The 18609-nt window shown below is 41.2% G+C and overlaps 1 protein-coding gene across 3 annotated transcripts; it reads left to right on the top strand.

Annotated features, from left to right (window-relative positions):
• LOC110400732 (fatty acid desaturase 1-like) lies at positions 2880-16841 on the top strand. 3 transcript variants are annotated; one of them, XM_021400869.1, is made up of 12 exons: positions 2881-3214; positions 6506-6616; positions 7998-8195; positions 9283-9384; positions 9557-9685; positions 11070-11130; positions 11844-11920; positions 12698-12795; positions 13269-13365; positions 14500-14579; positions 15238-15326; positions 15545-16841. In XM_021400869.1, the coding sequence occupies exons 1-12, from the start codon at positions 2909-2911 to the stop codon at positions 15550-15552; spliced, it is 1356 nt and encodes a 451-aa protein (XP_021256544.1). In that variant the 5' UTR covers positions 2881-2908; the 3' UTR covers positions 15553-16841. The 3 variants fall into 3 exon arrangements, with proteins under 3 accessions (XP_021256545.1, XP_021256544.1, XP_021256543.1); XM_021400868.1 differs by having other exon boundaries at positions 15238-15363; positions 15545-16838; XM_021400870.1 differs by lacking the exon at positions 15238-15326 and having other exon boundaries at positions 2880-3214.

The raw sequence follows: 18609 nt of genomic DNA, 5'->3' as shown, positions 1-18609 counted from the left end.
GATTCTGGTGTCTGTGTTGTGGCTGGCTGCTCTGACTATATCTTTCAGTTACTTGTGTTGTCAAAATTCATAGTGTCATCTATTACTGAAATTATTACTGTTGCCCACGCAACTGTAATGAAAGAGGAACCTGTCAAAAAGATTTTACCCTTTTACTATAACAAAGGAAGAATCCTACGCAATCCATAGAATTTATTTTCTAGTGGTCCAAAATAGAAAGCAGAGAAAAGAACACTGAATCTTATGTTCTGATTATCAGGCAAATCAATACCCTGTCTTTTTTTTTTCTTGCTATTCAAGACAAATTAAAGTATTTATCAGAGTGAAATGTTGCAAATATATTGTCAGTTGCCCCTTCTGCCAGGGTAAGGGAATATACCCCCAAATGGTGTGTTAGCAGATAGGGACACACTTAGTATAAAGCATGGCAGGAATGGAAGCACTAATACAGCCCTAGTCTCCTTGAATTACTTATTAGGACATTTTCCAAATGTGGAAGCTGCTTATGCAGTCCATCAGTAATCAAGCAGTGCAAATATTAAACTAATTTTTCAGCATTTGTGCAGGCTAAAGGAGACTACAGATATGACTTTGGTGTCATTCATCTAGTTAACGTTTCTCTGGTGTTCAAGAACTCTGTGCTGTCCATGGCCTGCAGGAGGGTAACTAAATAGACTTCTTCTGGGTGTAAGCAAGTATCTTAATCACGTATGATATGCAACAGCTTGGTTCCTTCTCAAGGAAGTTTAACAAGAGCAAGTGCCAGATTCTGCCTCTAGGATAGAGCAACCCTGGCAATAGGTACAGAATGAGGGACTGGAAAGCAGCCCCACAGAAAGGAATCAGGTGTTCTGGCTGGTGGCAAGTGAATGGGAGCCAGCAGTGTGCCCTGGCAGCCTAAAGGGCCATCCGTACCCTGGGTGCACCAGGCCCAGTACTGCTGCTGGATAGGGAAGGGGTTGTCCTGCTGTGCTCTGCACTGTGCAGCCTCACCTCCAGCACTGGGAGCCATTTGGGTACCTCAATATCAGAAGGACATAAAGCTGTTAGAGAGCATCCATGAAGATGGTGAAAGATCTGGAGAGCAAGGTGTGTGAGGAGTGGCTGAGGTGCCTGGGTGTTCTCAGCCCAGAGCAGAGGAGCTGAGGGGAGGCCTCATGGCGGCTGCAGCTCCTCATGAGGGGGTGGAGGCACAGCGCTGAGCTCTGCTCTCCGGTGACTGTGACAGGGCCGGAGGGAACTGCATCAGGGGAGGGTCAGGTGGGAGTTAGGAGAAGGTTCTTCACCAGAGGGTGGCAGGAATGGAACAGGCTCCCCACAGCAGCAGGCAGGAACCCAAGCTGCCGGAGTTCAAGAAGCAAGGAGTTGGACTTGATGATCCTTGTGGGTCTCCTTCCAACTCAGGGTGTTCTATGATTCTGAAGTTTCCAAATATTGTTTCATGAATTAATCATGGTTGGTAGGTTTTTGTTTTTGTTTTTAACCTCACGATATCCAGTGTAGGAGGGATGGCAAAAGGAACAAGTCCTGCTGTAGTCCCAAAGGTGTATACCAGAGAACTGGAGATGATTTATCTCAATGTTAGTCCAGAAAAAATAATACAAGTAAGACTGAGGGATGGCAAAGCCCAGGAACAAGAAATTATGCTTTCTAACTGCCTGCTACAAGAAGTGGAGAAGCAAAGAAACACAATGGTAATGACTATTAAGCTTTTTTATTGGTTGTCATTGGGAGCTAAACTGAGAAACTGACTTCAGTCTTTTTATGTGTTCTTGTAAAGGAGAAAAGACATAAACGCTATTTAAACAGCTCAGCTGCAGTAATTGTGAGATTTCTCAAGGTTATTTGGATCACCTTTTCTAACTTGAACTGCAGAATTATTACCAAGTGAGAACTGAGCCTAGCAGACTCAAAAGAAATAGAAAAAATACAAGTAGGTATGTGAGAAATATTACAAATGTGTGGGCATTAGTTCAAGTGAAATATTGAAAATGATGAAAAGATAACTCAGAAAAATTATTTTTTTAGGTTTAGTCACATAATTTGAAAACCATCCTCATTGTGTATTCCTCCATCCTGATTGATGCCAATGTGTGCTTTAACATGTGTTCTCTTTATATGTGTTCTCTTTATACGGAATAGTGAAATCACTGATTCGAGTGTGGCCTTAGAATAGTTTCAAGACTTTATAGTCTGTTTTTAAATTAAAAGAAAGAATAATGAGACTGCTATGACTGCTTAAGGAAGATCAGAAAAGCCAAATCAAGTTCTATTTTGTAATTAACATTAATTTTCTGAAGTTAATAGTTGTAATTTTACAAGAGAGAGAGTAGGGGAGAAAAAGTAGTTTCATAGCCTACCAACAGAACCTAGCATAACTGTTTGTGTTTGCCTCCCTAGGCTCACCCAAAGTAAGAGAAGCATGAAGTGCAGAGCTCTGAGGAGCCTTATTAGTGCAAAGGGCACACTGGAAGCCTCCCCCTCTCTGCCCTGTTCTTGCTATACAACTCATATTTCTCACTAAGGGGCTAATGGGTGGTGACATCCCAACAGAGATGCAGAGGGTTATTATTTTGAAAGGCAGCAAGTTAATCAGAAGTGCATTTTTTTTTTTAGTGAAGTCTTAAGTCTTGGGAACAAAACAAGCTCACAAGTGAGAAATTACATGGTCTGACACTCAACACCTGTAGTTACTGAGTAATTTTTGCCTGCCTGCCTGCCTGCATTGCAGTGCAGGTGTTGGGCTGCAAAGGGGAAGCTTTGTTTGAGTGATTGACTGATTTGTTGAGTGGGAGTTGGGAAGAGTGAACCTCAGAGGAGCTCTGCCTGCAGCTGTCACTTTGCCAACACCACCTGTATTTCCTGAAAGATTGAGTGAGAAAACGAGGTGGGCGGGGGCTGTGTTGGTATGTCCCAACCCTTATATACTGGGACAGAGGCAGGATGGAGGGCTTGTTGGGTGAGGCTGAGCAGTGAGAGGAGCAGGAGGATGGCTCCACAGCATGGGGACAGGAAGCAGGATGGAGATGCAGCAGCTGAGCCAGTGATGCGATGGTTCACCTGGGAGGAGGTTGCACAGCGCACGGGCCGGGGCCCAGCACTACAGGAGCGCTGGGTGGTGATCGACAGGAAGGTGTATGATATCAGCCACTTCTACCGGCGGCACCCGGGTGGTGCCCTTCTTATCAGCAGCCACGCTGGGCAGGATGTAACGGTGAGAGGTAGCAGAATGGGGAAGAGATGCTCACCACCAGTTTGTTCTGAATATGGGGTGCCTGGCCAGCATCATGGTGCAAGAGCATGGGGACTGATTGTGCTGGGAATTCATGGGGGTTGAGGGGCTACGACAAGCTCAGTGGTACCATTGGTATGTGCAAGCTTTCCAGCTTATTCTATGGAAACTGGTAAATCATAGAACGGGTTGGAAGGAATCTTAAAGGTCGTTTAGCTCCAACCACCTGCTATGGGTAGGGACATCATCCACTATATCAAGTTGCCCATGGCTTCCTTCTAGCCTGACCTTGAATACCTCCAGAATGAAGGTGCTTATGGAAAGGCTTAGACTTAGGGCAATCAGGTTGTAACTGTTTATCCTGTCAGTGTCCTCAGGACTACTCTTATCTCTTGATCTTACTTTACAGCTGCTATAACTGCAGTGGTTTACAGTGTGGGTAAAGTGGGGAAGCTGCCTCTGTTACCTTAACAGCCATAAGGCAGCTACAGTAATTGCTTTCTTCTATGAAGAGTTATCCCCTTCTAAGTGTTACACAACGTAATTTGTAGGGAAAGACAAGGCTGCATGCTTTCATAAGCAGCACTCCAGAAAAGTTTCTACAGTTATTGCCCATGAGCTTTCTGATCCTTTGGATGAACAAAATTGAAAGAATCTGCTAAATACCAACTGCTGGCATCTTAGTCTGTGGATGAAGAAAACATCTACTCAGCACCATTCTTGTCTGTCTTAATGCCATGGGAACCTGTGGGAATGCATATCAAATCGTTGAGCAAATTCCCTGGAGTTCTTGCCTTCTGGCATATGCAGGAAATGTTGAAAATAGTGATAAATCAACATGTACACAAAGATGTGACAAATGAGATTGCTTCCTTACTCTGTATTTTGAAAGTGCAACACAAGGCAGATAGTTCCTGGATCTCCCGTATGTATGGGATGTTTGAGGCTCATGAAAATTAGCAACACTTTGTGTTCTATATTTTCCATCATTCCTTTTCTTTAGTTAGTGTTGTCAGATTTCTTTCATCTCACACTGCTGGAATAGCCCAAATAATGGATGAACATGAAAAATTCAGACACTTTGTTTCTAGGATCTGGGTTGCATCTTTTTTAATGGATATCGTGTCCAAATGATAAGACCTGCCAGACTTCAGCCAGTTTTCTGTGACTCACAACTCAACTGTCTTCACACTTGTGCATGTGAAATAGGCTGTGTGACATTATAGGAAAATGCCAGGCTGGAATATTTGGTAGAGGTATGCCTGGAATGCAGAGTCACTTCATAAAGTACAGAGAAAGCTATGCTGGCCCTAGTCAACCTGTAACAGAAGCAAGGTAAGTTAGTGGTGTGGACTCCTTGCTCTATGCGTAGCCTGATTGTATGTGAACCTGAGCTTTATTGCTTAAAGAAATCTTTATTTTCACACTGAATGACAACTTGAACATTGCAGACAGAGTAAGAAATTCCTCTTCAGTACTCAGTGCAGTTTCATGAGACAGTCTGAATCCCACAGACTTTTTAGTTAACGTGGGAGGCAGAGAGAAAAAGTAGTGGAAGAAGCCTTTATTAAGAAAATTCAGAAGACTTTAGTGAGGTCTGTGCATCTTTGGAATAGGTCAATTGTTAAATATTTTAGATGTGCATGATGAAAAAATTAAACAAACCAAACCCTTAGTTTGACTGGAAGATGGTATCAAGAGCATACAGGCTTGAAGGATGATAACTGTGGAGGACTTTCAGTGAGAAGAAGAATCTAAAAAATGGAAAAGTGAGAATAATTAATGTCAAAATATTTGCAAGGGTCACACTGCATAGAACTGTGAAGTAAACTCCTTTTATTGCTGGTATTTTTTCTTTCTCTTAAAGGAAAGAAGAGTGGAATTAAGTGACACAGAAAACAGGAACAATTGTATCAAGACTAGATTTTTTTCTTCTGGATTACAGTTTAGTTGAACTTGTTTGAATTTTGGCAACTGTAAAAATGCCTACTAGTGCAACAACATGAAATACTGTTCCTTCCTGTAGATGGTTTTGCAGAGAAGCTGCTTGCTTATTGTTTGGTGTTAGAACTGTGATTGATTGCTGAATTTTATTGTGGGAACTGCTGGTATAGATTTCCCTGTGATAGTGATTATGTGCTCAGTACTTAGTGTGTTACACACAGTCCTCAGAACTAGTTGAACAGGTGACAGGACCTATGCAGTTTTGGAATATGGGACAGATTCTGTAGCAATCTGGGGCTCAAATGCAGCAAAGCATTAATTCCGATATGGCTAGGCTGACAAAAATTGATTCAGATGAAAGGCAGCTTAAAAGAAAGCATGCCAGCAGAGCAGTAAGCTGAAGGCCTCTGTTTGGATGTACAAACGCAATTTTCCACAGATGGAGGAGTTTTTCTCCTACAGACCACATTTCCAGCTCAGTCTCAGCTGTAGCACATCCAAGTGTGCATTCTTATTCCCTTCAGGGCTCCAGCTGCTATTCCCTATGTGCTCTGTTAATGGAGTTGTCTCCTCCTGCTTCTCTGCCATTTTCTCCCCAGCCCTGCCTGGAAGCCATCACGCCACTATTTTTTTCACACTTATATCTTTGTGAGAGATCAGTTAACACCTAACCAGGCCTGTTCACATGAATCGCATCCTTATATTAATTTCTGTATGAGTATCTGAAAGTACTAGGAAAAAGTTGCCTATGTCGCTTGGTCTTTGATGAAATCCATGCTGTTAGTTAATTTGGAAATGGAATTTTCTACTCAGAGCTGGTTGGAATGTTGTTCTGATTTGTCTCCTAAAGCAGACTTCACATTGCTATCACCTGTCTACCTCCTCCTTCAGAACTTGTATTTCTTGTAGTTTGGTTTTCCATGACTACTTAGCATTTATATATCAGAACTCATGATGTTCCTATATGTTTACTTGGGGAAAAGTAAGAATGCAGCCTCTGAAAAGGATATATTTCTGAAAAATCAAAATCTCTCATGCCTGTGAACAAGAACCACCACAGTTTGCATATTCATAATAACTGAATAATTGCAGTCATGGAAATCAGATGTCCTCTGCTTGCCAGTTGGAATAGAATCCCATTTTAAAAGCATGTAGGGCAAAGGTGATGGGGTGGGAGGGGAAGGTCAGAAAGGGAGGAGATAGAAAGGTAAACCAGCAGTCTTTGACACTGTCTTTACTCCAAATGAACGTTTTAAGAGTGCACAGCAGATTGAGGGTAGTAACACTGTGGTTTTTCTTCTCTCTCCCTTGACTCTTCTGCATTTGTAGGATGCTTTTGTAGCATTCCATGTTGACAAGTTGCTGGTGAACAAGTACTTGAAGCCGCTGCAGATAGGAGAGCTGGCACCAGATCAACCCAGTATTGAGCCCACTAAAAATGTAAGTCGATCCTCTCAAATCGAAGATTGAAGACAAATATTCTGAGATTAGAACTTATTTTTCTATATCAATGTTGCTTCTAAAGCAATGGTACCCACGTTCTTAACAATTTTTTGTTATTATTTAGAAATAATACGAGTATTGGTCTAAATCCATATTAGGTGGCTGAGAATGACATTAAGTTTTTTTTTTCTTATCACAGGAACTATATAAATAAGAGCCTTGGCTCTCATGAATATTAGTTATCCTTTTCTTCTTTCACTTGATTTGAGAATGAGCTACCCAACAACTCAGTAATTCTCTTCAACTGATGGTGAAATTTCAGACTGTGTTTCTTTCTGTTGTAGGTATTTGTAGGGAGAGAATGCAGATAGTGTATTAGCCTTTACAATACAGACTAAAACTTAATTCATTGCCTTCTTAGACAGCCTTCGGTAGTAGTCTCAAGTTCAAAATGCATAATCATCCACAGAAGTGCTGTTGATGGCAGTGTGAAAGTAACCAATCTTGTGTGTTAAAGAAAGAAGAGAAGTGCAGACAATAGAACAGGAGTAGTCTTGGAATACAATTGTCCTTGGCATATTGTATGGACAAAATTTCTTCCTCATGTCCAAGTCTCTTTCCTATTCGTTCTAGAGGGCCATGACTGTGGCCATGCCTTGCCTATTTACTAAAGCGGGCCTGCACTAGAGTATGCATATGCGTTACTGCTTGCAAACTTTCATTCCCAGAAATGACTAGCAAGCTAGGTTGTCAGGGTTCTTTGGGTTGGACTTCATCAAGGCAGAAATCAGCTTTGGAAGGTATCTGCTGAGCTGCCAAAGAAAAAGGTAGGTTGGTCTATCACCTACGCTTTAGTCATTTGTTCCATAATCCTTCCTCAGTAGGCACCAGTACAAAGCCAGCTGGGCTGTGCGTGCCATTTTTTACACAGATACTTGGCCTTCCCCTCTTAATTTTGGGAAAAGTACAGTGAAAGCATACCATGATCTGTTGGAAGTGGTGGTGGAAGAAGAGGAATAATTTTATCCAAATGGCCTGCCACAAGCTTGGTAAGCTGTGTTCATATAGGTTTAGTATGCTTTCTGCTGGGTACTTTACACATGCACACATTTTTTTTCCCTCCAGTTTGACACTCTGAGGAGAAGTGCTAGATGTCAACCTCGTCTACATGCCTTCCCTATTTTCTGGCAATATCTGAGTAGTGCTGGGCTCTGGTGATTGTGAACCAGTAACATCCAAAAATATTACAGTCTTAGACATCTGTTGAATAAGCTCTGTCACCTGCCAGAGAGATGGTGGATGAAGCGCCAAAGGTGTTTTGAGACTGCAATGCTATACTCTGAGAGCAAGGAAATTGTAACATTTGTGCTTCCCACAGAAAATGCTGGTAAAAGACTTCCGTGAATTGCGTGCCTCTGTTGAGAAAATGGGACTTCTGAAGCCGAATAAACTCTTCTTCTTCCTGCACCTTGCTCACATCCTCCTATTGGATACTGCTGCTTGGCTCATTCTCTTTTACTTTGGGACATCCTTTGTGCCCTTTATTGTCTCTCTGCTGGTGCTGACCGTTTCCCAGGTAAGCAACAGAGTCTACAGGATGTACACAAGCACTGCTGTCAACTTTCATACATATACTATTGCAGTATTTAGTTCTCTGTTACCTTACTTGGCATAGCTCTTCTAGTTTTAGAAGACATCCTCTATATGTGTTTATATATACATCCTGTATATGTGTTTACAGAAGGTGGAAAGAAGAAATTCTGCATGTGGGGAGTTCCCAAACATGCCTAATGTGTGATGTTTTTTGGTAAAGATATATTCACAGAATTATAGAATGGTTTGGATTGGAAGAAACCTTAAACATCATCCACTTCCAGACACCCTGCCGTGAGCAGGATCACATCTTATTAGATCAGGTTGCTCAAAGCATCATTCCACAGCATCTCTGGGCAACATATTTCAGTGCCTCACCATTCTCATAGTGAAGAACTTCTACCTAATGTCTAACCTAAATTTACCCTTTTAGTTTAAGACTATTACCCCTTGTCCTATCGGTACATTCTTTGATAGAGTTTCTCCTCATCTCTCTTGTAGTCCCCCTTTAAGTACTAGAAGTCTGCTACAAAGTCTCCCTGAAACCTTTTATTTCCAGACTGGAGAAAAAAAAAAAAAGGAATTCTGAGCCCTCTTCGCAGGAGAAATTCTCCAGCCTTTTGATCATCCTCATAGCCCTCCTCTAGACCCACTCCAACAGGTCCAAGCCCTTCTTTTGCTGAGGGTGGGGTGTCAAAACGGCGGAGGGGAGGGGAACAGTTGCCTTGCCCTACTGAGAAACACCACCTGCCGCTTGTCTCCACTTAGATGTTGAGCTGTTGACTGCAAGTCTTTGAGTGTGACCATCCAGCCAATTACTTATCCACTAACAGGGCCATCTGGCAAATCCCTGTATCTCCAATTTAGAGACAAGAATGTTGTGTGGGAATTAAAGATTCTAGGGGAATCCTTAAGAGTATCAGGATTTCATAGTTCCTTTCTGACTGTGGCTTTGGAGAAGTGTCTGAGTAATAAACCTTGATATCTCAAAGTAAAGAATAGCTATTTCATTGTTCCGATCTTTATTCTTTTTTTGTGCCACTCCCAAACTTTCATTTTTCCTTTTTAAGGTCCAGGCTTCATGGTTACAACATGATTTAGGACATCTTTCAGTCTTCAGGAAGACAAAATGGAACCACTTGCTACACAAGTTCGTGATGTGCCATTTGATTGTAAGTAACTGACCACGAAAAAGCTTGCTAGATTTGATGGCCTTCCTGAAAAAGTGTGTGCTCTGAAGACTCTGTGGAATAAAGTGTTCAGCACTGGGTGAAGAAGGGGAATTGGAGAGAATTTGCTGCTGAGAACACTGTAGCTATCATACTCTGTTCTTCATGTAAACAGGGGGCATCAGCCAAATGGTGGACTCTCTTGCATTCTCGACACCATTCCAAACCCAACTGCTTCCGGAAAGATCCTGACATTGACATGCACCCTTTCTTGTTTACTTTGGGGAAGAAATTCTCCGTGGAGGTCAGTATGTCTGCGTGTGCATGCACATGTAGCCATGCACTAGGAACTGGGAAGAACCAACCAAAAGCACACTATATCAGAAATATCTAAAGCTAGGATGGGATCATAGTCTCTGAGAAAATGTTGTTTTCTGCCTCCTTGAGCCTTTGTGAGCAGGTCACAGTTTTTATTATGTTCATTAAAAATTGCTTAAACTGTTGATAAGTTGTTTTAAACAAACTAGATAAATGCATGTGCATCATATGTATTTCCCAGCAGGAAAAAGACTACTAATAGTTATAGCAACTGAATGACCTCTTGGATTTCATACCAATTCAGCAATTAATTATTACTAATAATCTGTGAAGATTAATATCAAGCGTGCCTACATGGGATTATTACTTGATGCTAATGTCTGAGGCTTAGAGATACAGGCTGCTTTGGCATGCTTGTCTTGATGTGACAGGCAGCTGGCACATCAGGGCTAAAGAGCCAATAGCTCTTCTTGTAGCTCTCTAGGACTGGTTAGGATAGATGTCATTTGTCCACGTAAGATGTTTTCATCTTGTGCTGATGGGCCACTGCCAGAAGCAATAACCTAAGATAATGCTGCGACCCTTTACTGCACAACTTTGTTGCTTTTTGAAGCCCTGCTGAAATAGCTACGAGCAGTGAATTATTTTTTTTTTAATAAGACCTTTGCCAACATGAAGCTGTCACTTAGGTATATGGAATCAAGTAAGAAAGTAGAAAATGTAAACAAAAGGAAAATATGACTATTTTTTGACTAATAGTACAATTTAGACTTGAAATATCTAAGGTTGCACTAAATGAATTATGAATGTAGCAGGAAGGCAAAAGCGAGGATATTGAACAGTTGAAATTCACCTTTATTCACTCAGATTTTATCATAACACTTGCACTTATGAATTACACCATCTTTTAGTGGTTAAAACATTCTGGTATAATTTTACTGCATTATTCCCCTTCTACACAGATTATGGTGGTATCTGTGACAGCAGTTTTATTTCCTACTGTGTATCAATGCAAATACTTAGTTCTTCCTATGGGCTGTTACACTTATGACAAACCAAAACAGAGGTATTTCGAACTATTGCATTTCACTTTTCTCCTGCTGAAAAAGTCTCAGGCTTGCTTAACTGCTTATCTCTGAAGGACTTTACAGAGCTATAAAGCATTAAAGAAGTTTTCCAGAAGGGGGATTTATAGAAAAGGCTTGTTAGGTTTGTAAATAATAGGTCAGGTACAAAGGAGGGAGACAGTAGTAATGAGGGCTGTGGGAAGTGTGCCAGAAGAGCATGTCTTGAAGAGAGAATGGAAAATGGCAAGTTAACCACACGGGTTGCTTAGTTTCCACTCAGTATTTTATTATTTATTTTCACAGCTTGGGATCAAAAAGAAAAAATACATGCCATACAATCACCAGCACAAGTACTTCTTCATCAGTGAGTATTTTCATTTTCCTGTGATACCATGAGGAATACTAATGAGACTTATAGATATTACTTCTGATCTGCAGGGCTTGAGCAGAGCTAAGGTTGGCTGTACCAAAGAACATAATCAGTCTGAGTCTAATTTTTGGAGGGGTTGAAGACCTAACTGTATATAATCCTGAGTAACCTGCTCAGCTGGTGATCTGAACTCTTGATGTGCCAACCTGAAAGATTCTATGTGAGATCAGGCTTCTGTATGCTTCTTGACTGAAATATCAAACCAAATTAGTAGATTTGTAACCAAATGGCTTTTCATTTGTTCCATTTACCCTATTGTGGGGTACATTTATCTTAGGTCATGTTAAAATTGTACTGGTTTAGAAAAATAAATCAATACCTATCTGAACAGAGAAAAGGAGAAATACTCTTAACTGACTATTAAGGGAAGTTACCTGGAATAGTGAGGTGAGGGTTCTAAGGACTATTTGCATCAGCTGTATAGTATATGGCTATTAAAGTGCACAAGCAGAACAAAGGAAGAATTCAGAGTTCTCACTTCTCCACTATCATTGCCCTGATCATAGAATCATAGAATTAGCTAGGTTGGAAAAGACCTACAAGATCATCCAGGTTCTCATTTCTGCACCCTTCTCCCATCTTCGCAAAGCCTTATTCTTGTTGCAAAGCAGAACAATTTACCAGTGATGATGAATTCTCCATTACAGCTCTTCCTCCGCTCCTGTTTCCCACCTACTTCCACTGCCACACATTTTATATTGCATACACGAAGAGGTACTGGGTGGTAAGTAGTGCTGCTTGCACAACCAAGGTGTTAGCTGTGGGCTTCCAGCCTTTCTCCTCAGAGCTCAGGCATGACACAGAGTATGCTTTTTGACTGGGCCTAATACTGCAGTCAATTTGGTGCAGCACTTTCAGTGGCTCTGAATATTTTCTGCTGAACACATAGTTCCCCACTTTGATGATGAAAGTATGAACAACAGGCTATTTGGCTTGCACTGCTTTGCCTCTCTTGTAAAATCATTAAGTGCATGTCCATAGTAGTAAGAAACAGGGGAACGTGGATTTATAGGAACTGTTATCCTTGATTTGTCAGAAGTATGAATGCATTTGGCATTGTTTCCCGTGCCAGGCAGCCAGTGCTTACGCTTCATTCTTGTTCTCTTGCATGTGTTATGAGTACAGAAAAACAGAGTAACTTTTAGGCAAAATGAAATAGTTTGTCTAGCATGCTGCTCACTGGAGGAATCACGGTCAATGATTTGTAACAAGTCTCAAAGCTGTGTTTCTGAATGCTTAGCTGTTCGCTAATAAATTAATCCATTTGCTGGAACTGGATGCTCAAATTCAGTTCAATTATGGCAAGCTGTGTAAAGAAACTGTTAGCTTCTCTTAATTTGGATTTCCCTAGATCAGTCAATTTAGGGGACAAAAAACCAACACAACAAAAACCTGAAGAAATTAAATGTAGAAATTTCTCTTCTACACATGATACTTAGAAAAGGATTTAATAAATGCAATATCTAATGATTTTCTCTCTTGTTGTGTTTGGTTTTGGAAGGACTTGGCCTGTATGCTGACCTTCTATATCAGATTCTTTTTTACTTATGGATCACTATTAGAAATGAAGAGTCTCCTAGCATATTACTTTATATTCAGGTAATATCTCTTTAGAAGTTTCTTTAGCCTTCATTTGTGAGTTCTTTTCATCTGTCTGCCCACCTTTCTCTGCCTTTTCCTTATTCTTCCATGTTCTCTTCTGGTTTTTTTGTTTTTTGTTTTTTTTTTTTTTAATTTGAAGTTAAGTAGAACTGTTTAATTGTTAATTCCAGCTTTGTGCTGCCTCAATAGCTGTGAAGGCTAAAGAGACTTTACTGAATGATTACCAAATTGAGAAATACCTTACATACTGTTCAGTGCTTTGGAAATTAGTTCTGCTTCTAGTTTCATGCCGAAGTTTCATAATTCCTTATGAAATTCATTATTACTTAATGATTTTTGTCCAGGTGCCAGATAGGAAAGTCTGGTGTTCTAACATTTATCTACAAGTCTGGTCTACACTGTCGCTTAGGTGGCTCATTATTGACTTCCTTATCTGTTACTGAGTTCTGACCTCTTGTCTGATTGCACAGGATGCTGGAGAGCAGTTGGTTTGTCTGGGTTTCACAGATGAACCATATCCCAATGGATATTTACTACGACAAGAATTTGGACTGGGTGTCTACCCAGGTAAAACATATACTTATTAATTGTGGGTGCAAATTCCAACAAGAAAAGAAACTGCTGTATTGCATTAAGGGTGAAACCTGCTGGTAACTGGGAAGTGAAGATTAATATCTTTCTTGTAATAATCCTATTGAGTTACTGGAATGCGCTCAGAAAAGCAGTGAAGCTGATGAAGGGACCGGGAAACGGCATATGAGGAGCAGCTGAGGGAACTGGGGGATGTTTAGTCTGAAGAAAAAGAGGCTGAGGGGAGAACTTATCAGTCTCTACAACTACTTGGAAGGAAGATGTAGTGAGGTGGGTATCAGTCTCTTTTCTTGAGTGACAAGTGATAGGATGTGATGAAGCACCCTCTAGTTGCATCTGGGGCATGCTTAGATTGGATAGAAGGAAGGTTTTCTTCATGGAAAGGGTAGTTAAGCACTACAGCAGGCTACCTGGGGACGTGGTAGAGTCCTCATCCCTGAAGGAATTTAAGAGACGTGTGGATGTGGCTTAGCAGTGGATTTGGTAGTTAGGTAGATGGTTGGACTTGATCATCTTAGGGTCTTTTCTGACCTAAATGTTTCTAGGATAATGGGATACAGTTATAGTAATGGTTAAGGAGAACAGCAATGGCATATTCATGAGCCATTTAAAATCAAATATAGGTCTCAACTCTTTCTTAAACATACCCACGACCCTACTTACTATACTATTCTGTCTTGAACATTTTCTCCTTCTGCTGAGATGAAAGCTTTTGTCCTGCTTAGGCTGAGCTCCTCTGCACCAATGGAATGTCAGTGTGGTGTCCCCTCTTTGCACAGCAACTCATTGGAGTCCAGTAGTAAAACTATCACAGATGCACCTGCTTTTTGTGCAGGCATAGGTTTGAGGATAAACACTTGACTATCTGTTCACACACATTCACAGAAGCAGAGAGCCAGCTCCTGATTTTACGATGGTTCTTGTTAGCCAGTCTACATCACACTGCTGGTCCACAAGGCTGAAAGGGGAATATGATTTCTGTGCTGTGAGTAGCTCAGCTTAGGCTAAAAGAAAACAATAGTACAGAATAGCACAGTATTGCATACTCTTGAGACAAATGAAAGGCTGCAGTCACCAACCTGTACTAATTTTAGCTCTTCTCTTTCCCAGCTCCAAGCAACATGTAATGTTGAGCAGTCTCTGTTTAATGACTGGTTTACTGGGCATCTGAACTTTCAGATTGAACATCAGTGAGTACATACCCTGAGAGATTTTTCTTACTTTTTTTTTTGCCCCCGTTCTTTGCTCTGAATCCTACAAATAGTTGTAAGCACCAGCAAATTTGTCTTAGAGACTGAAAATTATAGAGATCATCATAATATTAATTCAAAACCTTCACTGGACCCACAGGAAGTTGAGAATTACCAGAGGAAAATTGAATACGGATGTGATCTGTGAAATAATTCAGTAGCAACAGGGTCTGTCTGAAGTGGTAGCTTAAATGTTGGTGAAAATGTGTGTGCCAAGGCACCCTGTTTATAATCTGATGCAGTAATTTAGGTCTACATATACTAACTACTAATACTATTATTCCCAAGACTGAGATATGCAACTGAAGGATGGAGTCATCTCCATTCCTGTGCTGACCAGCTGTGAAGCTAATTACTTCTGGAGAAAGGGGGCAAAAGTGGATTATTTGAGCGGAAAAAAGAGGAAGAAGCGAAGCAGGAAAATACTGAGTTCCTTGTGCTAAAAGCACACCACGGGGAAAGACAGGAGCAGCAAAAAGTTTGGTTTAGTGTGGGCTATAATGTTCCTGGGAAGTGATAACGAACAGGAACTTGTAAAAGCTGGAACTTGTAAAATTTCTGATGGGGCACTGGAGGAGAGCTTGTCTGCTATTCACAGCTTGTTCCCCACAATGCCAAGACACAACTACTGGAAGGTGGCTCCACTGGTGAAGTCCTTGTGTGCCAAACACGGAATCGAGTATCAATGTAAGCCGTTGCTCACCGCCTTTGCAGACATTGTGCAGTAAGTAACAGTGAACACACTGGAGACAAAAAACACAGAAGGATGTAGGAGAGGTGGGAGTTCTAAAACAAAGGTTGACTTGTTCATTTTTACAAGAACAAGTGGAAGTCCTTGTCTCCCTTGTCTTCAGAAACACCTCTCTAAGCAACTTGACGTAATGTGCTCTTTCTCTCTCTCTCAGCTCTTTGAAGAATTCAGGAGAACTCTGGCTTGATGCCTACCTCCACAAATAGGAAGACAAGGCTTGATGGTGCCATTCACAACCTGCCATATCTTTGCATCCCCAGCAAGACTAAGAGCAGGGACAATGAAGAACTCTAAGGAAAAATAAAAAGGATAAGAACAGAAGAATCACATTCCAATAGATATGAAGTTATCTCAATTTTTCTTCTGGTCTTTCCAGGTATTTTGGTTCAGATATGTTACAAGTGAGTAAGGCCAGCAGGAGCTGGATTGCTATATCAGGGAGGAATGTTTTGTAACTGTCTGAGTAAACATGGCCAAGAAGCAATTCTGAGCATGTGTTCAAGTCAGATTATGGAACAGTGCAACTGCACATACTTAAGTTCATGACAGAATCTCCTCTGAACAGTTGTTTGTTTTTTTTTTAAGATTCTCCTCTTGTGTATGATTTAATGCTTAGTATAATGCTTCCTTATTTGAAGTTATTGGAAATTGCACAGGATTTTGGGTTAGCTCAGTGCTGTCAACAATGCACTCGAATAATAATAATCTACGAATTATGCCTGGAATATAGTAGCTGTAATATAAAGTTGAATAACATCTTAGATGTTTCTCCCATCATTGCTCTCTAGAGTATTCTCTTTGTTACAACACCAGGCATCCTCAGATGCCAGGAAAAAAATACCTCTCAGTCTCACTGCTCTTTTCAATGTTTCTTTATTCACTGATTGGCTTGTGTACTTTGTGTAGTGATGAGCCACGTATAAACTTCCTTTGCTGAGTTGTTTAGTATTTGTAATATGCATCTCTAATCATATATTGTCCTCACTTCCATTCCTGAGAAGTCAGCTGAGAGTTTCTTGTAGTGAATAAGCAGTGGAAATGTGCACTGTACATCATAAAAGTCTATAAATGAACTGTACATTTAGAATAGAGTCATCGCCTTCCACTCAGCTTTCCTTGTAACAATGAAGATAAGAGGTTCTGCGCTACAAACAAGGGACTTGGAAGAAAAGATGAGGTACAGAGATAATCTCCTACTCACCAATCCCACCGCTGCTCTGAAGGTGTGTGGAGGTTCTGAAGGGGGCACAAAAAGGCACTCTGAGGGCCCTGGGGCATGTGGGAGGATATGCAGGTGTACTGATAAGCAAAATGATCGCTCTGGCTTAGATCAGCAGGTAAAACAAGGACTCTGGAGGAGCCAATAAAATAAGAACATTCTTGGATCCTAACTCCAGACTTAGCTGAGCCTTGGCTGACACACACAGTGATAGCATAGGGAAAAATCTTTGGGATGGAATTTTTTTGCAGCCTGGCAGGCAGCAGTGGAACCCCTAGGATTTGCCATTCTTCCACCCCTAACCCTTGGCCTCAGCTGAGCCTTGGCATTAATTCTTGTTAATGAGGAGGAGGATAGGGTAGAGTGCATTCTCAGTACATTTACAAATAACATAAAATGGAGGATTGGCTGACTCACCATAGAGCTGTGCTGCTATCCAGAGGGACCTTGACAGACTGGAGAGGTTAGGCTTTGTAGTTGAAGGCTAGGGTTAATGCCCAGAACATTACTGAAAATCTTGGTGTGCATCAGAAAGCACTCATAGACATGTCTAGAGCACAGAAAATCCCTCCAAGTCCGTAGGTGCACATCACAAGACTCATGTTGACTGTAGAGGAGAATCAAAATGGATGCAGGTGCACCTGGTGCACTTCACAGCTCTCTCAGATTCAGGTGAAGCGCACCAAAAGCACCTGGCCACTGTTCTCATCAGAAGGCACGTGAAAATTACTAGAAATAGGTCAGTTTCTTGGTGACAGGTAGGTTTAGATTTGGGTTTTGGACATGAAGGGTTAGGGTTTCATTAATAATTTGGACATTTTTAAGGTTGGGATAAATAATAGGAAGTGGGATTGGCATTCTGAGGTGCTTGGGGTCTACCAAAAACACTTCCACTTTCTTATATGTCAACAAAAGACACACAGAGTTCTCCTCTGGTATCCAAACTGCATTCAGAGTTCTGGTTTGCCCATAAAGTCACTTGAGATTCAGGTGTGCACCAAAATTCATTCACAGACCTTCCCGGAGCGCAGTAAATCTAACCCAGGCTCACGGTGTCCACCAGAGGGCTCTCCTTGACAAATTCAGAGAGCCCAAATGCATACAGATGTCCCCGATGCTTCCCCTGAAGCACACCTGAAAGCATTCAGAGTGAGTCAGCATCTGGATTAGGGTTAGGTTAGGAGTTTAGAAGTAGTTTGGTATTTGGGTCTCCTTCAGGATTAGGGCTAGAGTTAGGGTAATGATTACAGATAGGGCCAGGGATTAGCATTCCAAGGCACCTGACTTTGGTTTAGAGTTTACCATTAGAGTTGGTGTTTTGGATTAGGGTAAATTTTAAGGTCAGGGAAGGTTTAGGATAATTGTCTGGAATAGGCTTAGCACCGAGGGAACACTTCAAGGTATTTTTCATCCAACAAAAGTACACCAAAAGGTGCTTGGAAGGCCACTGTACTCATCAGAAGGCACTGGAAGACAAGTGGAGCTGCTGCAGGTAAGAGTGAAGGGAACCTCAGCAGTTTCCCACAGCTGAGCTCTCTGGGTAGGAAAGTAGGAATCCAGTTGTAATTTCAAAAGGAATTCACCGGCAGGTTCTTCTGTCTCCAAAGACAATAATTTTCAGCAGTCTAATTTTTTTTTTATATTGGTATATGTCCCTGTGAATTGAAGTGACCTCAGCCCCTCAATCTATTACAGCTCATTATGATGGCTTCAATGTATCACCAGGAGTATATAAGTGCTATTATCTCTAGCTCGGGCCTTAAGGGATTGTTGCACCTTGGGACAAGGAGCTGGGGATCCAGATCTAGTCAGTCTGTATGGATTTTGTGTTGTTTGTTTTTTTTTTTGTTTTTTTGTTTTTTTTTCAATGAGCCAACAAGGAAAGATTGGGGTAATTACTTGGTCCTGACGTACTTTTCCTTTCCTCACTGAAGCCTGGGGGTGAGAATGGCATGGAGAATTGAGGATGTAATTGATTTATCCATCATCCTGTCTTCTTT

The sequence above is a fragment of the Numida meleagris genome, chromosome 6 (genome assembly GCF_002078875.1).
Source record: "Numida meleagris isolate 19003 breed g44 Domestic line chromosome 6, NumMel1.0, whole genome shotgun sequence".
NCBI lineage: Eukaryota > Metazoa > Chordata > Aves > Galliformes > Numididae > Numida > Numida meleagris.
This window is presented reverse-complemented; position numbering and strand designations above follow the sequence as displayed.